Below are 25,065 nucleotides of genomic sequence, written 5' to 3'. Positions count from 1 at the left end.
CGCTGTTTGGACGTGATATGGATTTGAAACTAAACAGTAAAGACATTTAGGCAATATAGGGTTAACATTGCAATGTTTTCACTATGTATTTTCATATACGAGAGCAACATTGAAAGAAATATTGCATGATCGACCTGCACAATTCCTTATTTTAGTAAAATCAATGAAGGCAGGAAAGGCAGGTAAAATCGAGTCGAACGAAAACAACTGTTAAATCATTCCTAAAGGCTATATATCTTCGTCACCATAAAATATTCCATAGCTGGATAAGTTCTCCCATACAGTTGGCTTTTACTTTTGAGTCATTGTGAAAGGAACGGGTCACGCTGATCTGACATCATCCGATATTATTGCACTTCCATCAACAGACTGAGTAATGGATTCAACTGTCAATCCTAATGCTACCTTTTCTATCAACGTAAGCTCATATTCCTGAAGCATTGAAGACGTTTGATAAATACTGCTTGACGTGAACTGAAGATGAGATTGTTTGAGAATATTGTCGAGCCATCTGAACGCCTAAAAGCATTGTTTGAATATGCGGAAGGCACGTGTCAAGTTAACCATGAAACACCTGCCAGAAGGTATTTCAGATCCGGTGGAGAACTGATACGAATGGCGAATGTATACTATGATGAGAAAAACAATGAGGCAGCATATCTTTTGTACACAAGAGCCATCATGTGAGTCACTGTCTGCCACTCTCTATCTCTCTGACACACCCACATTTAATTCTGCACTCGAGTGCACACAGGCACGCACGCACACACATGCAGTAATTATCCATAGTATATGCTTGTACAAATGTATGCCATTTATACATTGTATAGAGCCACACATGTATATACTGTAATATAGCAAACCTGCATAAGACACTGTTTCTTAATTTATGTACTATACTGCTGTGTTCCTCTGTCTAGTCTGTTTCTGGACAAACTGCGCCAACATCCAGAGTACAAGAGTGTGCCTAGTAAAGAGAAGAGCCAAATTAATCAGGTAAAGTAGCAGTATCTTGGGCTTGTGAAAAGGAACTTTTGCAACTGTATTTCTCTGTTTGTCAGATTTACATTGTACCTCTAATTATAAAGATATTATGATGATAGTTTTGCACCAAATCAAATTTCTTCAAGCCAAAGAGCAGTTTTTTCTTTATCATGCATCATAGCTTGATCTATTCCTGCGTGTACGTACGTTATATTCCTGGATTTAATGTTTTACACCATTTTCAATTAAATGAATTAGTTCTGTATGTTTGGCTTTATAGAATATATGTACAGAAAAGAATAGAATATATGTACAGAAAAGATTTCTTTTAGACATTTTCATACACAAATATATACCTTTGAGATTATGGTTAAACTTATTGGATAATCTTCCTGAATTTAATTATGCTTGTAAAATGTTTAATAAATTAGAATAATTATGTATTTCAATTGTTACAAATATTTTTTCATCCATTCCACAGAAAATAAGAGACATAGTTCTCCCTAGAGCAGAGGAATTAAAAGCTAAATTAAAAAAAGAATTTGCTGTTATTGCAGAGAGGAAAAAGGAAGAGCAGGTAAGCTTTTGAGCAGATAAATGTGAGGTAAATTAAAAGTTGAAATCATTTAAATTACATAGTTTGTATCTTAAGTGTAACATATATGGCAAAAACATTCTTTTTTTGTGTTGAATTCTTAATTTTTGAGAAATTTAGGATACTTAGAATGTAGTTCCTAGTGGAAAAGACCATAAAAATATGCAAATGACTTGATATTGACTGGCTTTAGGATCAAGTTTCCTGTGCTCACTTTTGAAAAGCCCACTATAATTCATTTTATTTTCATTTTATTTTAATCTACAGAAAAAACAAGAAGAATTACTGGCCAAAGAGCTTGAGAAACAGAAATTAATAGAAGAACAAAAGAAGCAAGAAGAAGAGGCTCACAGGAAAAGGGTAGAGGAATATAAAGAATTAGAAGAAAGGAAAAAGTTGGAACTTTTAAAAAAAGAAGAAAGGGAAAGGCAAATTCAAGAAGAAAGATTACGTCTTTATGAAGAAGAAAAGAAAATCTTAAACACCAGAGGTGCTTATCTAGACAATGGCCAAATATCAAATAATGCACAGCAGGTTGTTGGAGCAGCTGGTTCCATAGATCTTCCACCTCCATATGAACCTTCTGCCCCACCACTACCACAGGAGGACATCAGACCGACAGCGTAAGAATGTAGAGAGTTGAATCCATTTTTATGCACAGACTGTATAGTGTCTGTACTTATATTGATCACCTGCTTCTATCCACTTTGCTAGAGAGATCGCCCGAGTCATAAGCATTTCTAGAAGCCATTAGAACCAGAAACCAAGGTTGCTATTTGCTTCAAATCTGTAATTACGCACGGGTCTAAAATGCAGGTTAAACATGAAAACAGACATGATTATTCCTTAAATATTTTGGGTAGTATTTTTAAATGTTATTTTAATATACAATTGTTTAATGAAATAATGTATTAAATAGCTGTGTGTTTTTCCACATTTTTTTGCACATTTGGTTAATCTGTGTAGAACTTCACGATAAGGCACTTGTATCTGTTCCCTGTACTCACCCTATGTAACATTTGTTCATTATTTATTGTGTATTAGTCCATGCAGTTTGCATACTCAATTTCAAGAAAAATGGAAATTTTGGTTTATAGAATCAAATGCTTTTTGAAAATGTTGAAATCTTGAAAGTAAGATCTTACTAATCATTTTATGATCAAAATATACTGTTTTAGGGCATCTCTACCTCACATTATTTTGTGTTTGAGCCATAAAAATATTTTATCTTCAGGCCTATTGTTGACCGCTCCAGCAAACCAAGAGTCAATCACCATACAAGTATAGGTGGAACTAGTCATAATGCTCATGGGTTGAAGGATGTCATCTGCCCTGCTGACCTGATGCCTAAGTTTCTACACCTGGCCACAGCCAACACTGCCAGGAATGTAGAGACCTGTGGAATTCTGGCAGGGAAATTGGTGAGAGCACATCAAAAACTTCACCAAAGAAAGAGATTGGGTTTTTCATGATGAGGGTTTTCTCCTATTGTCTGTTGGTTGGTGGACAAGTAATGTCAAAAAGTACTTTGCTAATTTTGAGCTTAAGCTTGAAACCCAAAATTGGATATTCTTCAAAAGTAGATAACCAAAAAAGGGGAACAGTTGGTAAAAAAACAGAAGTAATTTTTTTGTTGTGATAAAACAGATACAGTATTATTGTAGTATTTGCTGGATGACAACCAATTAATTAAGGTAAAAGTAGACTAGTTTTGTATGAATGTTAAGGTCTAAAATCTTTTGTGAAACGAGTCCCTGTTGTGAGAAGTTGTCTAACGAAGAAAAAGTAGTACATGAACAGCAATATTGACCATAATTGTGAAAGCATGAACAAACTCATAAATATATATTTGTATATTCAGAGTCAAGGTGCGTTCACCATAACAAACCTGCTGGTACCCAAGCAGTCTGGTACGTCTGACTCCTGCAGTGCCGAAGATGAGGAGGCCATCTTTGATTACCAGGATAAGCATGACTTGATTACTCTGGGATGGATACATGTAAGTGTCTGGTGACCGTAATGAAAGTTAATGGTGTAAGCAACTGGTGGGTCATGAAATGATTAATGATTTTTGAATCATAGATTAGACTTATGTAGGTTTTAGTCTGTCTCGGTGAAAAGACTGCAGTCTTTGTAATGTTATTACATGAAAGTTCATCAGACCATTTTTTGTCTTGAGAAGTCGTGCAGCTTCACACCATGCACTGCCAGATGGTTTATCAATATTTGCAGATATGTATCACAATATCAAGTTTTATTGCAGAGATGCAACATAGGTAATGTTCATGATTACTTCACCTTATACCAAAAAGGAAATCAAATTCATAAGAATTGTTTCAGACAATTCATGTTATGAGTTGCGAAATAAGCTATGTCGAGTGTACTGTATTTCAAATGTTGGTATTCCAGACCCATCCATCTCAGACAGCATTTATGTCCAGTGTGGATTTGCACACCCATGCGGGATATCAGATGATGATGCCAGAAGCCATTGCTATAGTCATCTCTCCTAAATATCAAGAGTAAGTAATGTGTTGTTTTTCTACACCAAGTATAATCTTCCACACATCAGTGAAGTGTTTATTGTGTTCTGAGAGAGAGAGAGAGAGTTTATGCTTAGTATTAGATATTAGCTCTGTAGCTGCTTTCAGATCGGAAAAGTTACCATAGGAAAATTTGCATAACTAAAATATGTGAATCTGCAAGCTGTAGGCCTGGATTGTTTAGTTGACATTATCACTGTGATTATTGTATTTGCAAATGTAAGATACGTATGTGTTTGGTTCTTGTAACAAGCATTATGAAATATTTTTCAGGACTGGCTTTTTTCTCCTGACTCCTGACTATGGTTTAGATTATGTGGCCAACTGCAGGCAGAAGGGGTTTCATAAACACCCTGAGGAACCTCCCCTTTATGAGGTACACCCTTTTCTAGATAAAAGCACTATATATTGACTACATGTCTAATATATATTAGTATGTTTCACTTTTCATGGTGAGAATATCACTGTTTTAAGTCCTGCTTCATCTCAGTACTCAATTAATGGTAATGACCTCTGTTTGTTTTCTGGTAATGACCTTTGTTTGTTGCACGTGAATACAAATAATATTTATTTATTGCTTTGCTGGAAAAAGAACAATGCTTGTAATGCAAAGTTTTGCTTTTTCACCAATCTTTTCTTTCCCTAAATCTAACTTCCATCCATGTGGTAATATTGTGTATACTTTCAGCAATCCAGTCATGTCCAAATTGTTGAAGACCAGCACATTGTTGTTGCAGATTTGAGACACTGATAGAGAAAAAGCTTTGATATCATAGTCAATGAATTTATGAATATTGATTGTGCAGACTTGCATGACAAGGATATAGGAGCTTTGTGGAAGTAATAGAACTTGAGATAAAAATATGTTAACAATGTATGTATTAAGTCATAATAGTAGTTCTGAAATGTTTTAATTTGTATGGAAATGGAACCATTTAGAGGGATTTTCCATCAGTAGAAAGCAACAGATATTCATAATCACAAAGACTAAAAATGTTATATTTTTAATAGGTGTCTGTTGTAATTAATTATACTGAAATATGTTATGAGGATCATACAGAGCTCATTTATAGTCATGTGCAATTTCTCTGTTCATGAGTAGTCAGTCATGGGTAAGTACTGGTAGTGGAGACCAGTCGGATTATCAGGGAATATTACAAAGCCTAGTCTACTGAAAGTTGTATTTATAAATGTGGACCTAGGGTTCTTTGGAGGAAGTAAAAAGTTAACCCAAATTTTATGCTTTTTATAAGGCAGTGAAATTGTTTTCTCAGACTGTGCTGTTGTACATTTGTTGTTATGTAAGTACTTGTTGCAATATGATTACATTTCTGTGTAGGTTCCCCACAATAACATGTTAACTGTAATAAGCTATAGGAGTATAATTTTCATTTTTTGTTTATATTTATTTTTGCTGTGCTTGCCCAGTAAACTTGAATGATGCTTCATTGCACGGTGTTGCGTTCACTGATGCATTACTTTGAATCTGTTACTATGTTTATTGAATAAATGTAGGTAATATAACAACAATGAATAAAACAGTGATATTTGTTTTTGTGTCATTTTATTTAATGTTAAGAATAATTTCCTAATTTTTACGAGGTATTATAAAATCCATATTAGTTTGAGCTATGTAAAAAAATCCTGAAATTGACTTAAATTATATTTTTTCTCTGTTCATATACATTATTACCTTTTACTTATTAATAAATAGTATGTAAATATATTCGGGAATTTTCTTTCGTTTACAAGCGGTTCACAAAATGTAAGGAAAATATCATTCAGAAGTAAGGTATAAAGTAAAATATATCCACACAGCAGCTTAAAAGTAGCGTACGGTATCACAGGCAACAAAAAGACATTTACAAAAGTCCCTTCTTAAAGTCCCTAACAGCTCTTGATTAAATACAGTTATATACAGAATGTTTTGTACTCCACAGATTCTCCTTGTGTCATATGTTGCAGTCCAGTCATTTCTTTGAGCAAATACAAAACAGAAACCAGATTGTGTGTTCTACGAAGAAGTGGCTTGTGCGTGTCTTCAGAAGTTTGATCTTGTTAAATACGAAAAATTAGTTTTATGAAGGTTCATGGTCATCGTATATATTGTGCTTCAGATCCAGTTGAAGACTGCATGTATCGGTTGAACTTACATGAGGGTAAAAGAAAAATACAATGGTCTGATTTCTTTGAAATCCGTGAACATTGATAGGAAGACGGTTAAAAAATGAAGTCCATTAGTCTGTTTTACTGAGCCTTGTTCTCTAGCGTTTTCTTATGTTCCGCCACTGCGGCGTTAACTTTCCCGAAACATTCAATTTTCTCTACCCTCTTTACCCACTGAACAACGTTGCTCCAACTGTCAATTTTATAGTCGATATACCAAAGAAGAGCCAAAGTATTGATTATGCTCAAGTCTACAAGTGTCATGGTGTCACCACAGACGTAAGACTTGCCGCTGAGATGTTTATCTAGGTAATCCAGTGCTTCTTTAACCTTTGGTTCCTTCTCAGAATCGATAGCTTTGCCGAGAAATGCTGCGTATGCCTATGTTTATGAAAAGATAAACAGATACTTTAAAATAATTTAAAATCTGTTACTATATTTATTGAATTAATGTAGGTAATATAACAATAAATCATATTGGTCTTTGGCAAAGTGATTATAAAAACCTTTGCCTTTCTAGTAAAACATACGTGACACATTAAGAATCGAATATCAAGAAAGAAATGAGCTTTTTTTTTTCAATTGAATATTGGAGAGCACTTAACATATTTATACATGATACTTGATACGAATGTGCAAAAATTGCCATAATGGATATTCTTTTATTCTGTGAAATGAATATAAATCTATTATCACTTTCCCGGCGCCTTTTTAAAATTTGAGAAAAAAATCGATGGGACTTTTTACGATTAAGTTTTGCGAAATCTGAAGATGCAGATCATCCTGTCTGATTCCAATATACATTGTGTCACAATTATTTTTTAATGTTCGTTGTTTGTCTCTGTTTAAACGAATTTAGTATAAAAAGCACAAAATAAACTTACCGCATAATCGAACACTGCCGTACATAGAGTGCTGGCTTCCCAGTACATTAGACGATCCACCAGAGCGCGTTGCTTTCTATCTGAGGGGTAAAAACTGCTCTCTGGGACGTACTTCTGGCACAGATATTTCATCAACGGGCGACTGGAATAGATGTCACTTAATGAATATTGTGTGAATATACGCGCGTGTGTGTGTGTGTGTGTGTGTGTCGATTAAGTAATTTTGTATGAAGGCAGTAACTAATGGAGAAGAAAAAAAAGCATCCAAATTGATTTGATTCTCGTATGCAAACTGATACATGCACAGATGTACTCTTTTCAAACGTCTAATTTGGTTGACATTCATGGTTCCTTCGAAGAATCGAAGAAATTTGATCGCGCAAATAAGAAAAAACGGATCTGAATGGTCCGCAATATTGGAATGTTTTGAGTTCTTATTTGTTTATATGAATAATGCATACTAAGCGTGCGTGTTCACCACAAAGTATCTATGCACTTTCAAAGCCTGTGACTTGAATGGAAGAAATGGGGAACGTGATCCTTGTATTTAGGATAGGCCTACAAATTGAAATTTTTGGAGTATTTTTCAAAAATTTAACTTCATTATATATTTTTTCAATTATCTATTTCTTTTATTGGTGGCTGCAGTGGTAAAAAATAAAAAATAAAATAAAATAAATATAATAAAATAAAACATAACTTAAACTATGACATAGTTTTATGACTAAAACTTAGATGATTACCCCCTGTTTTGTGTTTTATGCTTTAATATACTGATGGTAATGAGCTCACAGACATGAAGAGTTCCACACCATTATACATATATTTACCTTTCCCAAAGGACAAAATCACCATCCACCAAAGTAGGGACACAGTGTTCGGGATTTATCTAAAAAACAAATGAAGATATGAAAATATAAATTATACTTGAAAAAATACCACAGGGCTATAACAACGTGTATATATTTGGTACCTTTTTCGTGTAATATCATCGTAGTGATAAGGCGTATATATTTGCCTATGAGTGGTTAGTTAAAGCACCATTGTTAAAAACGCTCATCTCGACAAATTAACATAAAAACTAGAAAGAAAAATCGTAGCATATAACATCCAAATCTCTAGTTTGAATAACTCAAGTACTAACTACATTCTAAATTTTAAAGTATCACTGTTTTATGGAGCTGACATTTAAAAAAGGCTCCAATATCATTTACATCTTGTTGCGCAGTTACTGGACATACAGACACTGGACACTCACATTAAGAAAATAGTCCTGTTTGTGTTCGTCTTTGAAAAGGTCAACATGTTTTATGTTAACCTTGATTCCTGTCTCGCTAAGCAGCATCATGCAAGCAATAGATTGCGGGTCGACCTTATTGATATATAGGACTGGGCAGTTAGGGTCGTAGACCTCCCCTTCACATTCTTCGACTTTGGCGACGGTATCATCCTCTGCCGCAGATTTCGTTTGCTGGGTGTCTTCAGTTTTCTCGGTATTTTCGGTCTTCTGAGGAGCATCTTGAGACTGAGCAGGCGTGGCTGCAGGAGCCGGTTTGGTGTCTTTCCTTGGGGCAGGTGTTGTCTTGGGATCCGACGCCGTGGTCCCTTTGCTGTTGTTACACCCCATATCGAAAATATCGTTAAAGATGAAGAGTCGCGTTCGTTGAAATCTAAAAATGCAAATGCCGCTTGTCTTAAGATCAATTCTGTCTAATCACTGTTTTGCAATTGCCCTAACAACTATGTTTTGTTGTGAACTCTACTGCCTCGCACCATGCTTACATTGAGAGGTGGTCTATTTGTTGGAAATGTGTGTTCAGGCGACAGTCGTTGTGTGTCTTTGGATTAACTCAGGATGTTACCAAGGCGGTACCAATCCTCCTCTTAAAAGGGGTAAAGGTGGCTGGACTACTGTTCTCATTTTTTTATTTCGGCACCAGTATCCTCAATAGGAAATTCGATTTTGCCAAAGAAATAAAAACCTTGACTATACACAGCCGAGCGTTTTTTACAAGATAACCGATTTTTAAAATTTTTATTTCTTCCTTTTCTGCTATTTTTACTTTGCAACATTATTTAAAGTATTGCAGTTTTATTCATATTTTACTTTTTAAATCTCTCTCTGTCGTTTTGGAAGTGGATTTGATGTTAATGGCAGCCCACTAACTTCTTTTTGAAGAGTAAGTCGTGAATTCTTGGAAGAAACGATGATCTATTCATTGGGAAACAACGATTTTGTAATGCAGGGGGGATATTGAATACGAGGCACGTAAATCCGTTCGGAAGTATCATTTTCATTTCCACCTACTTCATTTCCATCGTCATTGACAGAATTTTTTTTTCAAATTGTAAGGAGTAAGAATATAGGAACTTTAAGGGTTTGTATACTTTATTTTCATTGATATAACTAGAAAAACTACGCACATATATTAAAGAATATATCCTCGAGAATACAAAATGAGTCTTTTTAAAGTTTAGCATCGCATATAAGATATCAGTCTGATCACAGATAACATGTTTACAGGACGATGCAGATCTTGAAGGAAGCACACTTTCCTCTTGAAAAGAGTAAATTTTAGTCCTTTTTAAATATAACAAAATGGTTCTTTCAGTTGTTCCTTGTTCATGCTCCATCGTCACTCTCGTGGTACATGTACTTTGCTAGTTCTTTGTGTCAAGTCATTTAAGATTCCACCTTTTTCATTTCTTCCCAGAATTCAAAGAGCTCTTTATGGCACTCTTCATAATAAGGTAACGCCTTCATGCGCTCTGCCCAAGAGCATATGTTACTCCAAGGACTTGTATCAATATCAAAGAGCCCTAATAGAGTGATCAGCCCCCAGAAAGCAAAGTCGGCGATCGTGAGGTTGTCTCCCGCGATGAACTGTTTTCCCTCCAGGTCCCGATTGAGTTTGTCCATTGCTTTTTCTTTAAACTCCTTCTCTGCCTCCTCAGAAACCTCGTTTTTAGCCAGTCTTGGTAGCAACTGAAAGGGAGAGGTGAAGAATAAAGGTGCAGTTAACTTAAACAAAAAATGAATTCTTGATGATTTTTTTTAAAGCACGTATCAGGACATTTTTCCCGCGAACCACTTCAACATGTTTCATAATTAATTATCAACTTAAAGCGTTAGTAGGCGACGAAAATAATTATATAAACTAGGGATATAAGAAGACGAAGACCAATGAAACTTTCTGTTTTCCTGCCCACAGCACACGAAGAGCTTATTTCAAACTTACCACTCCGTAAACCTTAGGTGTAAATGTGATGGCATTGAACATCAAGGCCCTGTCGATTATTGCCCTCTGCTTGATGTCCTTTGGGTAGAGCGACTCGTTCTTTCCGTACTTCTCAAGCAGATATGGCATGATAGCTTTGCTGAAAGGAGATCAATGTAATATCTGATACCAAATGTGATAAAAGTTGTTATATCCAGTTTCTGACTCTTGAATTACAAATGTAATATTCGTAAAAGAGAAAGTCGAATGAAATTTTCAGGTGCAGACTTCGAACTGACAGTATCACAATTTTGAAGACGTTGTGAACAAGATCATACCATTTTAAAAGCGACCTGGGCAACAGGGCAAGTGTTAAGCTGTCCTTATTATTCCTTCTTAACAAAATGCATAATGTTTATTTGTATGTTGTAAAGGAGAGGTGTTCGTGAAACGATATTTCAGCCATTATCTTGCTCCTACGTTGCACTTCTCATTGGCAGCACCCCAACGAGACAACTTTCCTCTTCTTTATATAATTATCCTTTATATTATTAAAGAATTGAAAAAAAATGAAAGAAAGGTGTAATTTGATTTTGGATCAGTAGAAAAAAACTACGACCTCTTTTTGGGCTTCACACTCTTACTAGGGGAAACTATACACACTACTTTATACACTATAAATGTAGACAAACCGACAATGAAGTCCTATACAATAGACTACAGAACGATTACAATGTGGCGTGGCCTGTTCATTAAAAATACGAATTTGCACCCACCTTTCCCACAGACAAAAGCCATCGTCAACTATAGTCGGACACGTATGGTCTGGATTTATCTGTAAAAAGAAAACATCAGTGAAACCCAAAGGAATAGGTCAAAGGCATGAGAGATTTCCCCTTATTACATTTTATTTACAATTTGTTGAGGGAAGTGTTTTTTCTTTTTGATTATAGGACCACTAAACCTTTACAAGTGCTGAATTTTCAGCTATCATAAAAATAGGCAATAAAATTAACAAAAGCGTAATCTTATTTTGAAGTTAAGCATAAATGAAATTATTCTATTCTGTTTTATTAGTGTAATCCTATGAGGAGAATACACTATACTTAAGCATCAAATGCCAAGAAACTGCAGTTGTAATCTTACCTTAAGGTACTCCTCAGTCATTTGCTCTTTCTTAAATGTGTTTATCCATTTAATATTCACGTCCACTTCCGCTGCCTTGCAGGCCATACGGACAGCCAGGCTAGGGGGACTTAACTGAAACAAGTACAAATCAACCGGCATGGTCAAATGTATCCCTATATGTCTATCAGAAACTGAGAACCTCGCAGTTTTTCGGTTGCCTTAAACCTGTCTCGATATGATAATAATATCAACGGCGTTTTGAATATTGACGTTTAGATCACTGCATTGAATTTCCCTTCATTAGGGTTGTTATTTGAACAACGACTTAGAATTGTTAGCAGTTTGCTAAGTCATGGCGAGACTGTGTACGTAAACTGAATCAGTTTTGTCGTTCCCATAACACCATCACACTTCTTACCTGGACGCAACATGAACTCTTCCAACCAAAGGGGCGTTTGTTGTCTGTGCGTTCACATTAAAACTTAATTTAATTGCACGAGAATGAATTGCTGAATAGATTTTTTCCTCAAGAATTCCATGATTTTGTCCATATATCAACCGTGCAAATTCTTCAACCCATTGCTTCGCTAGGTCACAACAGCGTTTCCGCTCGTCCATCACACGCTGACCACCAGCTCTCGCCATCTCGATCATACACCGAGCATAATATCTTCCAAGTGTTAAATAAAATTGCAAATATCAATATAATAATTATATTATGTTCCATAGGTACCAGGCGCGTGATTTTGGTGCGAAGTGAAATAATCGACGAATTTTCTTGAGGTCCTCAATAGTTCATATCCATTTCCGCGTCGTCGTTTTCTAAATTCAAAAATGTTTGATAATTTGCAGATTAAAGGCATAACAACCCCCTTGTTCATTAAAGCCGGGTGATCTGTTACATATACTCTTTGCATTTTTATCTTTAAGCAAAGGCTTGTAACTTCATATAAATATATATTAAATGACCCTTAGGATATTATTATAAGGTATCTAAAAAGAAGACAAAACAATATCGCATACTGCCTCTTCAATAAACCTTTCCTTTTGACTTTTTTTAAAGTTCGATTTTATATGTGTGTGTGTGTGTGTGAGAGAGAGAGAGAGAGAGAGAGAGAAAGAGACCATTTAAATCAAAGGACAAATATGTAGAGCCTGTGTGAATTTATTGCACTTATAATGAAGGTGACAAGAACACGACTTTAATCAGAAATGATCATGGTCGAGAGTTTTACTTAATGTTCTCTTTGTATTCAAAAAATGTAAGTCCTAAATATGTAAACGAGATGATACGAACAAAAATTCATTTCAATACACATTCTATGGCAGAGTAAGAATAGTTTCGACGACTTGTGGTTTCACTTCGCTCACAAGGGTTTCGCTGGTTTTGCTTCCTTTCTGCTTGCTTGGTTTGCCCTGCTTGCTTGGTTTGGCGTGCTTATCTGGTTTGGCTTGCTTGCTTGGTTTCCCTTGCTTGCTTGGTTTAACTTGCTCTGGTTTTACCAATTCTTCGCCAGATCCAGAGCCGTCGATAGGGGTTTTGGGGGTCTTCTCTGGTTTTTCCTTTCTGCTTGGCTTTTGCTTTTGTGGTCTGACTTTCTCTGGTTTTACCAGTGTTTCACCAGAAGCAGGTTTGGATTGCTTGCTTGGTTTGGCGAGCTTGCTTGGTTTGGCTTTCTCTGGTTTTACCAGTTCTTCACCAGATCCAGAGCCGTCGATTGGGGTTTTGGGTGTCTTCTCTGGTTTTTCCTCCTTGTTTGGCTTTTGCTTTTGTGGTCTGACTTTCTCTGGTTTTACCAGTGTTTCACCAGAAGCAGGTTTGGATTGCTTGCTTGGCCTGGCCTCCTTGTTTGGTTTGGCCTCCTTGCTTGGTTTGACTTTCTCTGGTTTTACCAGTTCTTCACCAGATCCAGAGCCGTCGATTGGGGTTTTGGGGGTCTTCTCTGGTTTGTCCAACTTGCTTGGCTTTTGCTTTTGTGGTCTGACTTTCTCTGGTTTTACCAATGATTCAGATGAACTAGGCTTGCTTCCTTTGCTACGCTTGAAGGCTGGGACTTCCTCACCGGAGCCGTCAGTTGGAGCATCGGTTGGCTTGGGACACCTGCGCATACGAATTTGATTGTCCCCACACTGAGCTTTGACCAGCCCACACCTAGCGGGAAATTGTTACAATTAAATCATTGCATTCTTTAAACATGGATTTTTTCATGAAGTCAGTTACTATGTTAATACGTAAAGGTGAGGGGCAGATTCATAACAGTTATTGTTTTTGAACTAATATCTTCCTTCAAGTCATGTAATTTTTAGAGAGAGAGAGAGAGAGAGAGAGGGGATTAATCTAAGAAGAATTCTTACTTGTTCATATACACGTTGCCATTCTGGTCACAAACTTCCTTTTTGGGAAAGTTCTCACAGTTCAAGCTATTGTACTGCATGCACTTTCTATCGAACTTGTTTGGCTTTGGTGACCTGGTAGGCTTTGGAGACCTAGTCGGTTTTGGCTCAGTAGTAGCAGCAACGTCCACTGTCTGGCATTTCCCTCTCTTCAGAGTGGCATCAACACAGCGTGCTTTCACAAACTCGCACCTGGCCGAGAGAATTAAAAATTTTCAAAATACCAAAATTGAATTTCCTAAATACAACAGTTGACGACTTCTTTTACTATAAAATGCAGTGTACAGAGATTGAAAAATATTTGATTTTGTCTCGTTTTGCTCTAAACAATGTCTTTGTACTTTTTTATTTGGAGGGGGGAGGGGAGGGCACGCAAATTAAGGAGATGGTAGGTGCCCTCCCCCCCCCCCCACCCCCGTGCCCTTCTCTGGATCCGCTGTTTATTAGTAATATGTCTTTTTTACTAAAAAACGTAAAAAAGACATAGAATATTGATAGAAATCTGAAAAGCTCTAATGATATATTTAGAAGTGTATAGAGACATGGTATTGATTTAACTATATGTTTATATATGAATCTGTTGATGTATATTATAATAGTTATTTTGCACAATGCACAATGTGATCAAATAGAATGGAAGTCTTACTCTTGGCCTGCTGGCCTAAAATACTGAAAAGAAAGAACTTTGAACTTTGTAAAAAAAGCAAGCGCGCACGCACGCGCACTGCATCCAGGCTATTTAGTCACCTCGAAGAACTCAATTTCAACAGACAGTCTAGATTTCTATTTGACAGGTCATTATTTATACTACACTAATTATCAAAAACTTACAAGCTATTGTACACTTTGCCGTTGGTATCGCAAAGCTTTCTTTCCCTCTGAAACTTGGCCGGGAGATTGTTGCAGTCTGTCTCACAAGGATCGGGCTTTGGTGACCTTGTTGGTTTCGGGCTACGGGTTGGCTCCTGGGCAGCGGCAACTGCAGAAAAATATTTTGAACAACTGGGAATGAGGTAAATTAAATATATATTTTGCACACTGTCAGCGTCCGCTTTTTTCTCCACACATACTGCATAACAATATGAAATGGAATGAATATGGAAAATATGTATTGATTTAGGGTTTTCGATAAAATAAATAAATGAATAAATATATAAACATAAGATATCTACCTGCCAGCAGGGCACAGGCGATGACTACTTTCCACATCTTGACGACGTCCTTCAATTTGGTTTAAATGACTGGGAGAGACTCGTGCAGTGCCGACGCTTCACGTCGGTATAAGTACCCACCGTACGCCTACCACGTATCACGAGCTGACCTGATGGTGAAAACAGGCACCTGTTTCAAATCCCAAACCTGATAAACTGTTCGTCTTTTGATAAGAAAAGCTGTCTTCATTTGAAATAATATTTTGGGTGAAAATGCTCGCCTACTTTACCACTCTTATCATATTTAAAACCGTTAAATTTATGCAGTGTATGTTTTAATATGATCTAGTTGCGATAGTTCATGCGCAAATGTATAACAAGGGGTGCAATACTAAGCAATCAAATTAAAAATATTTCTGTGATAAATTATTTTATATTTGCGTGTTTTACAAATGCCTTTCAATCAAAATAGTTTTTTTTTCAGTAGAAAAAGATTCAAGTGTGGAGGATATATAGCAGATGGTTGTGTTTACATGGAATTTAACACCATTACCGTCAGTAGTTATACCGAGCTCCCAGTTTGCAAACTCGATGAAAAGCTGTTTGTTGCAACCCTTGAAATAATGATTGGAAATTAAAAAATTTAAATGTGTGTGTATCAAATTGTCAAAAAAAAAAAAAAATTGATCGTATGTGTGACGCTCGAGGTGTTCTGGAATTTATCGCTCGGGAGAGAAAAATACTCGCATTTTACCGAAAAACATTCCTAAAACCGGATAAAGCATTTACCGCCTGAGTCCCATAACATATCTAGGTGTGTATTAAGAAGGATGCAGAATTGGTTAAGGTCAAGACGATAGCCTTTTAATCTATGTGTAGGAGAAATAACTCAATGCCAATCACGAATACAGCCGGGAAAGAACATATACAGTGTGCGCAGTTGCACGGTAGGCTAAGTGCTTCAGGGAGAGGGGGTGGGGGTGAGGGGGGCATAGGGCCCCTGTGGATTTGTTTTCATCCAAATATATGAGCCATAAGAGTATTCATTACCCAGTCAACCTTGAAGCTTATAATTTTTCACCATATTCTCCCCTCCCAGTGTGACTTAACGAAATAGTCCCAGGCTTAAAGCGGTCTCATAATATCTTTTGATCTCACAGAATAGATATTGTTTTGAGAAAATGAAAGAAATTAGCAAAAATTTAATCTTTTTTTGTCCTATACGATTTTAAAATATGGATGGCACAAGGGGAGCATGGTTTTGTTGAAAAATATTTCATATCATCTAGCCATAAACGAGGACAAAGGCCACAAGACTATGGTCAATCGAGAAACCCCGAAACGCATTTGATTTATTAATTTTCAAAATGACCACTTAGATGGCGGCGCTCTTAGACTGTGGCGGTATTTTTTTTCAAAATTTTTGCCAATTTTATTTATTAGATAAGGTTAGCCTAATAGCTGGGAATGCAGGTATTACCTTTATATAATGATTATTTTAATGCTATGGGCCAACCGACATAACAGCACTTCTGAGAAATTGAAGCAAAGAAAAAATGTTGGATATGTTCAAATAAATGTAGACTTATATCGTAAAGAAAAGTAGTCTTTCCTTAATTTTATCATAATCATTCCTGCATGAAATGAAGGTGTCTTGAAAATGAAGTCCTCCCCCCATCACCGCCTAAAAGTTATGGAAAATTCCACGCTCCCCTCCAACCAACTCTATCAGTTTTTTATTAAACGTGCCTGAAGCAGCCATTACCTTCAACTACAGCCATAGAGTTTTTTTTACCAGATATTCACACAACAACTGTTTTCTTTTTTTACAAAACAACGTCCGAACCGCAATTGCACCGTGAGCATCTAAAGAGCCAATAGTCTTCAATGTGGATAAGTAAACAAATGTACGAGAACAAGTCAGTCAAATGGTCTGGGATATGACAACGTAACTACATGTCGACAAGATTCAAGGACACTGTGCCAATGTTAACTGGGGAGGGGGGAGGCATGCTTAGTTATCCGAATTAAAAATTATCGCCACATACATGCTTGTTCCCTATAAATACTTCTTTACGTAAAGATGGTGCGAAGAATAAATATCATTAATTAGTTTTAAACGTATTTTTTCATAAAATACAAAAATAAAATATCAAAATGTGCATATATCACTCTTTACGACATCCCCAGCGTTAGAATTTACAGCATATTGATGACAGTGGCGCCCCCAAGTGGCTATTTGAGAGTGAAAGAATAAAACATATAAAACATATATAAATAAAATATAATTACATGTCTGTGCGTGGATACAGCTCTATGGAGAAAATGTATGTTAACAAGCATTTAAATTTTGGGACCAGATGAATGTCTTCCAAAAGTCTCTTTGAAAAATTTTGTTTCATTTTTTAGTTCATTGCTTTCTCCAGTCTTCAACCGCTATCCAACTTTCAAGTAGATTGCTAGTGCCATTATTATCATTCCTAACATTTTATCTTTATCTTTTTTAGTCGTCCAGTTAAACTCAGGTTAAGTTCAGAAGACTGCAGTTTTATGAAAAAATAGATCGATCATCCAGGGGATGGGGGAGAAGGCCTATAGCGAGAAAAAATTCGGAATATAAAATGAGGCAAAATTCAATAATTTTTCCATCCAAACGTGACATAGTTAAATTGCCATAGTCTGTTGCTTTATATTTATGAAGCTACGTACAATTAAAATTTTAATCTTTGTGTTCCCTGGGTCCGCAGTGCGTCGTGATGCGAATGAGTGTGGTAGTTGTGACAGCACACGTACATCCTTCACATCCACTTGCAATGCAATGCTTCGTGCAGTAATTTGTTAACGTTTGTTAGATCTTAATCAGGGGCGGATTTAGGCCGTCTTCTGGGTCTTCCGGAAGACGGTCAGATTTTCAAGTTTACATTGACGGGTATCTATTTTTTCTGATGGAAGACGGTCAAAAATGGGGGATGGATCAACAAACATAATTTTGAAGACTCTCAGAAAATATCTCTGGATCCGCCCCTGTTAATTGTTAGTTGGCTCTCAGCTGATTTGGTTTCACACCAGTAAGTAGAGAAATGGAAGCATTTGCAAAAAAAAAAAAAAAAAAAAAAAAAAAAAAAAAAAAAAAGATAAAGACTCGCTTTGGAAGGGGTTTTTAAGGTCGGTGTGTGTCGGGGGAGGAGGGGGGGGAGAAGGAGGTAGAAGAGCGGGAACGCTCGTGGTGAAATGCAGGTGGGTTGTCTTAAAATAAAATCATTTGAAATGAATAAGGGGGGGGGGGGGGGTCTGGTAGCGTTTTCGTCTCAATGCCTCACCCTTCAATCCCCTATCCTTATGAATGTCACATGGAACACCATTTGTTAGTGTCAAATGTTGCCAGAAAAGTTACTAAGGACTTAAATGTCTTGACAGATCCTTTTTTTTTTACCAATAATGTGATTGAAATAAATATAAATGGATTAATTTTATTATGTTAAAATGTCTGTAGTATATATCAATTAATTTCTTAATAATTAACCCAATTGAGGTAGTTTATTTAAATTTTATTTTATCATTACTGGATTTTCTACATTTTAAAGTTCTTTTAATATTTGTAACTTTACTATTTGTTGATTTTAATATATGTGGCAGTGTGGAAAGGTCAATAGTACAAATGTTATTTTAGTAGTTTTGATATGTCCTGTGTATTTATCAAGACCTGCCACTAAATACTGTCTGTGAGTAGCAAAAAGATGTTTGAAATGTGCACAAGAAAGGTGCTGCCGTAGCAGTTTGATCCAAAGGTATACATGTAGGATGTCAAATGTTTTTGAAGTGTCAGAAATATTGGTGATTTGTTTGTGCTAATGGTCAGCTGGCTATTGGTAGCCAAGCAGTTTCAATATGTGCCTGATCCTATAGTCCACATCTTTGTCATCACCGTGTGGCATGGCAGATGTAAGGCACAGCCTGGAATTTATTTGGTTTTTGTATCAGTGGTCTGCCACAGTAAATCACAAGTAAACAACAGTTAAATAACTCTTTCAACAGCAGGCCTAATCTACCAAACTATTAGAGAAGTAATGAGAAGAGACTGGCAAGAAAACAGGACGTCATCAAGACGATGCTGCTGTATTGGAGTTAGTATTCTAATGGTTTGATTTTGATAGGAACTTGGAGCCATTAATTTCCTGAAAATTTTTTTCAGTTCTATTATGTAAATATATTGACAGGTATGTTTTGGAAAAAAAATGGAACTAAAAAGGAAACTTCAGTGCACTAGATTCATGTTTCTTTAATAACTTACTCTGGGTGTAAGTCTGTTTCAATGACTAAAATTTCTGATTTTAACCAGAGAACTTGCATGTAACACAAAGAAACAAGTCACTTTATACTTTTACAGATCACATGCACATAAGCAGCTCTACTTTGTGAAAAACACCTTTGGCATTTTATTTGAAATTCAATTTCGGTTTGACATTTAGGAACTGTTCAGGCCACCCTAGTCCAAATTATTACGTTACGAGGAAGAAATTTTCAAATAAGGTAAGTGGATGGCAAATATCATTAGCTACATCCCAAGTAAGTAAATGTTTCTATAGTCTTAAGTGTGTCCGGTACTGGTTTCATACTGTTTACTTGTCACACCAAGTTATAAAGTCGTCTTTGTGATTTTTAGAGCCTTTGGTTGTTAGAACTGTACAATTTTATTTCCCTTGTAAAATGCTTATCACATACACCCATACTACCAAAAGACTGCTTTCATGCTGTATATAGTTTCTTGTGTGAAAACAAATGGCTTAACTGTCATTTTAATTATGCAGTATTTCTCAGAAATGTGTTAGATATTGCTAGTAAGTGCTTGATCAATATCAGTTATTGAAGCTGTAATTCTATTTCAGAACTGATCCTAAATGATTCAAATTTGTTAATGAGAAATGATGTAAATATCACTGAATAAATGGTTTCTCCATTGTTTAAATTCCAAGGGATTTTAAAACCGTGAAAAATCCATTTAAACAGCTCAGTTTATTGAATTTAAAAGGTAACAGGATACCAACTGGAAACTTGGCATTATATTTGATACATAAAAGTGTTGCTTTATTGGTTAAATTGAGCTAACAAAACAAATCACCCCTCTGATTGCACATAGAGAACAGCCTTTATTATGATATTCTTGTTATCAAATGGCCAGGTATTAGCCAAGCATTGAGGCTGGCGAAGGTGCTGCATTAAGGTGTGTGTTGATATTGTACTGATGCCAACGGGGGTCAAAGGGAGCTCTAACGGAAGCCCAAGGGAAACTTAATCAGTAACCAACATGCCTGCTCCAGCACAGGACAATTTAACGAACACAGAGGAAAAGGAACCTGGAAAGCCCATCAATTCATGGACAGAGGACGGAAAAGCTACGACGACCCTAACAGGGAAAGGACTTAAACTGTACAAGAGAGAAGGGAGTGGATTAAGCACACCTAAAGGGGTTCTATATTCAAGGACAACCGCGTCTCCGGTTAAGTCTTCAATAGGAGGAGAGTGGGCACTTCAGGAGTGTGAGGTGAGAGTGTGCATCGTGGTCAGATTTTGTTTATTATCAAAAAATATAAAAATTTAAAAAGTCACAAATTAAACAATTTAAATAAAAGGTTAAAAAAACTCTTGATCAGTCATCTAGTAAATCACATTCTATTCATTTTTGTCATTTCTCCAAAAAATAAAATTTGGTTTGAAAAATAATTTGTTTTTTTTATCTGTGTTTTTAATTGAAATTCAAATTAATGACAGTTGCTACTTGCCTTTTAACTATGGGGTATACTGACACAACTTAGCACATTTTAATGTATATTCTTTCCTCCTGCTTCCTAAAAAAAGATGCATCCAAGGTTATGATAAACAAAGCAAGAAGTAAGATGATATGCTGCACAGCCATTTAACATATTGATTTTGATATAATGACACTAATTCAACATTTTCCTTTCATGAATAAACAGTAGGTTTGATTGAAATTCTGTTTGCTCTTCTCTCTCAGCATAACTGTATGGGACATGTGCATAAGAACATGTTAAACTCAGCCAATGTGATAAGCATTTTCAAAAGACTGTTGTAGCATGTGAAGCTTAACTGTCATAATCCACCTCATATAGGTTATGTAAACTGCTAGTGAGTGGATGATTCTTGTATCTCCGTGGATTCCTCAATTAAAACCTGTTGTCGAGAAACACATACACCTGCATCTTGATAAATTCTGCTATCTTGAAGAGTGTCAGTTATATGTAATAATTTGCTTGACATGCTGGTGCCAAGTCCAGGTCCAGTTATTTGGATTTAATTCAAAGATGCAATATGATTAAAAGATAACGAGACATTAAGGAGACTATGTAATGAGGGTTAGACTGTAAAGTGAGGAATGTCTGCATCTGAGATGAAATGTGAATCTAAAATAAAGGGCCTCTTGTTAATCCTGTTCTTGATATCTCCTAAATATGACAACTTTCCACAGACATTCTAATCATTTTATGGTGGGTTTCTTAGCTCTAAGTCTTTACGGTTATTAGCAAGTAGAAAGCCAGGTGTGAAATGATAAATGGCTCAGTTTGTGGTGTTGTTTAAGGTTTTAAATACCAGCTTAATAAATTGCTTACCACATTGATTTACTGTGTGACACAAAGCTGGTTTACTCTGTTATAAAAATATTTGTTTTGGGGTCTGTTTTATTGGCCCTACATGAAACATTATCATTCACATTTTTGAAAATGATTTTGGTTACTCCTTTAATTTTTGATTAATATTCACTGCTTTAACTTTAAAATGGACACGTCAAGGAAATATTTTCTGTTAACTTGTGAAGCCATTTTCTTATCGTAACTAAACTTTGACCCACCGCAGCGATCCATACCAGAATCAACACAACTCTTCCAGTTTTTCTCCACACAGGTGGAGTCACAACTATATAGAGTTTGAATAAAGACTACAGAAACAAATTTAGCGTAAATTCAAAACTGTAATATTGTTTGATAATGCATTGTTTGGGGTTGAAATCTGGCCTAGCCCAGAATTGTCCCTTGGTTAAAGGGGGCTGTATGAGAATTGAAACCGAATGTTGTCATTAATACAAGATGTGTTTTTCTTGGCCTTTGAAAGTAAGTTGGGTGTGAAGTGGGATGTCAGATTTAAAGAACCACCAGAGTTAAGTCCATTCAACGGCTTAAATGCTGGAATGTTATAAATATCCACCTGAGAAATTTGAAGACAAATTGTTACCCTATTGACATGGGAACACAGCATGCATGCACAGTCAGGTTTCTGTTGTTTTTATTATGGGCAGCTCCCCCCTCCCACCTGTGCTTGACAACACTTACAGGTGATATTATTGAAAAGAAAAATGAGCAGGGTCAGAGCACTGAGCAAAAGTGAAGTTTTTTTATGGTCAGCTTGTCAAGCAATTGTTAATGAAACTACTCCATGTAGTTCTCTTAACATCTTTCCATTTTATTAAACAGTTGATGGCAAAACTTTGGATAAAAAATGGACCCTTTTCAAACAGTAGACCATTTCTTATACCTCTCTTATATTTTCTTGTATGTACTCTAATGTTAGAAATGCCTCCTGCCCCTTTAATTCCAATAATGACATTAATTTTTCTCACAATTATTTTTTTGCCACTGCCATAACAAATTTCATTTTATTCTATTTTATAATGAAAATAATTATAATTTTTTTTTGGCAAAATTTAGTTTTCAACTATTATTAATGAATAAATCCAATCCACTGTTTAACAAGCATCGAAAAATATGGAAATTCATCAATATCGCTGGATGCAATTATTTATTAGTGAAATTGATTATGTAGATGCATTATTTTTACTATACAAACTATGAACTTGAGGTTTCTTGATTATTATCTTTGATTATTACTTCAGTTGTTATTGATTATTCCTAAAATGCTAAGATTATAATGCTTTACTCATGGAAAAGGGCCATATTTATTGGCTTCACTTAAATGAATGTAATTATTTGTTGTGTAAGAGAGGATTGGGTTTTAGTCATAATTAGGCAGAGCCCTCCTGTTTTGTTTAAATAACGTGCATTTCATTGCAAAGATGCATTCACACAATACATAATAAGATGATCAGTTTAAGCTAAGATCTAATAAACGGTATATTAGATCTTAGGTTTAAGTCTCAAACATGCCACCAAATGCTGCTCTTTGGTCAGTTTACTTGTTTTAGGTGAGGGTGGTCAGTAGAGAAATTGAACTGTGCCTGAGACACGAGCACACATTAATTGTAAAATGGGACTGATGAATTTTAATGTCTTTTGCTGAGCACAAGCACTGAACCCGGGAAGATGGTTCTAAACTTGAGAGCTTTCCCTCGCACCAAACCTGTAGTCATAAATAAGGAGGCAGCCATCTTCAGGCCAGTAACCAGCAAATTTAAAGGGGGTGGGTCTTTTTCTGAAAAAGTAGACCTTTTACAATGAAAGCTTAGTATACCTAAACAAATTCTTCCCAGAATGGACCTTTTCCTGACAAAAAAGGTGGTTCTTTCGAACCCCACCCCCCCCCCCCCCCCCCCAACCTCCCTGGCTATGAGCCAGCCTACATCTTTGTGGACTTCATTAAAAATGTGATGGGAATAATAAATTAGTTTAATAGTATTCAGATGAAAGCTGTGTTTGATATTAATATGCCATCAGCACTAAGTAATGAATTTTAAGACAAATTTGTCATACTGATACGAATTATGTAGTTAAACCTTTAAACAAATCATCAATGAATGTGAACAATAAATGAAGTTAGTGTGCTGTAGTAAGTACAAAAAGAGACTGAGTATTCCAGTGTTAGTGTTATTTTTTCATCATTGCATTTTATCCTAATCTGACTCCTTAGGCAGAACAGTTTGTTTGACATTCTTTTGAACATGCTTACAGCACACAAAAATCTTAAGAGTTAAATTATTATAGAACCATTAACTCAACCAGTCCTCACTATAATATTTATTCTTCAGTGAATTTGTCAACAAATCTAAATTAACAGTGTTAATAATTTGTGGACAATCAGTTTGCTGTGTAAGCATGACTTCAAGTACGGCTTGTTTTGTACCAGTCAGGAGTGGCCGCAGCTTGACCAGGGCAAGCAATTATGTGCCCAGCCAGCTGTTGTGATGCAGCTTGGACAAACCCAGTCAGCTTGGACAGTACATTGTGCAGTACATATGGGTGCATCCTGACAATCTGTAGGTTTGTTTGTCTCAGAGTTTGACAGTACATGAGAATAATGGAAAGTTGACTTCACTGTGAAATTTAAAAGAAAAAAATATAAAAAATCAACTGTCCATAGGTTCATCAATCTCAGAGTTCATGTATGATATTCTGAAGGTGAATTGGTCTGAAGGCTCTTTGGTTGGAGAGGAAAAAAGGGAAGTTGACACTATGTCATTGATTTTAAAAAAATTGGTCCATTAGTACAATATTTTGAATTTTATTGCCTTGAAGAAACATTGGTCCAAAAGGTGAAGAAGAAGACATTTTGTTGTAAAGCACTGTAACAGCATCACTGATTGAAACCTTTTCTGTGTTACTTCGGTGATGGTATTTGTTATTTAACATAAAACTGTTCTATGCAAAGAGTTTCAGACCTATGGAACTTTGCTGTTGGGAGATCTGATTTATTTCATATTGCTCTTTCAACACTACAATCATTCTTAACTACATGTATCCCTACTTTTACACGTCAGATCAAAAGACATCTTGGCAAATTATGTATGCTAGTAAAATCACTTTGTAATAGTATACTGTTCATAAAAACTGAGTGTTTTAGCAGGAATTGTGGGGACTCCTTAATTGCTTTGGGATATGGTTAAAAGCATGTCTAGATAATTGCCTACAACAGATCTGATCTCTGGTGCATATTGTTACGTATACATTCTTTTGCAAGTATATAGATTGATATTTATATAATTCTTCACGATTCTTTCCTGACCATCTGTCTGTCATTCTGTCCATTCCTCCATTGACC

General features: G+C 35.9%; 4 protein-coding genes across 4 annotated transcripts in view; 2 read left to right on the top strand and 2 right to left on the bottom strand.

The window, feature by feature from the left end:
* Nucleotides 1-139: 139 nt before the first annotated feature.
* On the top strand, nt 140-5,673 carry LOC106163478 (STAM-binding protein-like). The gene is made up of 9 exons (XM_013541078.3): nt 140-683; nt 921-996; nt 1,466-1,561; nt 1,847-2,202; nt 2,814-3,000; nt 3,441-3,578; nt 3,989-4,101; nt 4,396-4,498; nt 4,811-5,673. The coding sequence occupies exons 1-9, from the start codon at nt 481-483 to the stop codon at nt 4,871-4,873; spliced, it is 1,335 nt and encodes a 444-aa protein (XP_013396532.2). The 5' UTR covers nt 140-480; the 3' UTR covers nt 4,874-5,673.
* On the bottom strand, nt 5,659-11,897 carry LOC106163480 (uncharacterized). The gene is made up of 8 exons (XM_087003118.1): nt 11,537-11,897; nt 11,167-11,225; nt 10,412-10,550; nt 9,859-10,158; nt 8,431-8,886; nt 8,003-8,061; nt 7,173-7,314; nt 5,659-6,669 (listed from the first exon to the last, which is right to left on the bottom strand). Exons 1-8 carry the CDS (start codon nt 11,675-11,677, stop codon nt 6,370-6,372), a joined length of 1,596 nt encoding a protein of 531 aa, XP_086859244.1. The 5' UTR covers nt 11,678-11,897; the 3' UTR covers nt 5,659-6,369.
* A 770-nt stretch (nt 11,898-12,667) lies between these two features.
* LOC147763466 (uncharacterized) lies at nt 12,668-15,236 on the bottom strand. Its single transcript, XM_087004118.1, has 4 exons — nt 15,085-15,236; nt 14,744-14,891; nt 13,874-14,104; nt 12,668-13,670 (listed from the first exon to the last, which is right to left on the bottom strand). The coding sequence occupies exons 1-4, from the start codon at nt 15,119-15,121 to the stop codon at nt 12,839-12,841; spliced, it is 1,248 nt and encodes a 415-aa protein (XP_086860244.1). The 5' UTR covers nt 15,122-15,236; the 3' UTR covers nt 12,668-12,838.
* A 3,866-nt stretch (nt 15,237-19,102) lies between these two features.
* LOC106156690 (uncharacterized) overlaps nt 19,103-25,065 on the top strand; it is a 29,932-nt gene continuing 23,969 nt past the window's right edge. Inside the window, exons 1-3 of the mRNA XM_013532061.2 lie at nt 19,103-19,187; nt 19,533-19,593; nt 20,243-20,605. Coding sequence (XP_013387515.2) covers nt 20,369-20,605 — 237 coding nt within the window. The 5' untranslated portion in view covers nt 19,103-19,187; nt 19,533-19,593; nt 20,243-20,368. The remainder of the gene's footprint in view (nt 19,188-19,532; nt 19,594-20,242; nt 20,606-25,065) is intronic.

The sequence above is a fragment of the Lingula anatina genome, chromosome 2 (assembly GCF_051362555.1).
Source record: "Lingula anatina isolate TDL-2025a chromosome 2, LinAna3.0, whole genome shotgun sequence".
Lineage (NCBI taxonomy): Eukaryota > Metazoa > Brachiopoda > Lingulata > Lingulida > Lingulidae > Lingula > Lingula anatina.
Note: the sequence above shows the minus strand (reverse complement) of the source record. Positions and strands in the feature narration are given on the sequence as shown.

Bases quoted from the DNA above. Each gene is read 5' to 3' on its own strand.
- LOC106163478 (XM_013541078.3), top strand. From the start codon at position 481: ATGAGATTGTTTGAGAATATTGTCGAGCCATCTGAACGCCTAAAAGCA. The intron at 1,562-1,846 runs GTAAGCTTTTGA...TTTAATCTACAG, and splicing joins AGAGGAAAAAGGAAGAGCAG to AAAAAACAAGAAGAATTACT. The intron at 3,001-3,440 runs GTGAGAGCACAT...TTGTATATTCAG, and splicing joins GAATTCTGGCAGGGAAATTG to AGTCAAGGTGCGTTCACCAT.
- LOC106163480 (XM_087003118.1), bottom strand. From the start codon at position 11,677: ATGCCGGTTGATTTGTACTTGTTTCAGTTAAGTCCCCCTAGCCTGGCT. The intron at 10,159-10,411 runs GTAAGTTTGAAA...TCTCCCTTTCAG, and splicing joins CACCTAAGGTTTACGGAGTG to TTGCTACCAAGACTGGCTAA. The intron at 8,887-9,858 runs TAAATGACTTGA...GCAAAACAGTGA, and splicing joins AAATGAAAAAGGTGGAATCT to TTAGACAGAATTGATCTTAA.
- LOC147763466 (XM_087004118.1), bottom strand. From the start codon at position 15,121: ATGTGGAAAGTAGTCATCGCCTGTGCCCTGCTGGCAG. The intron at 14,892-15,084 runs GTAGATATCTTA...ATTTTTCTGCAG, and splicing joins CGCCTGTGCCCTGCTGGCAG to TTGCCGCTGCCCAGGAGCCA. The intron at 13,671-13,873 runs GTAAGAATTCTT...ATTTCCCGCTAG, and splicing joins GGCAACGTGTATATGAACAA to GTGTGGGCTGGTCAAAGCTC.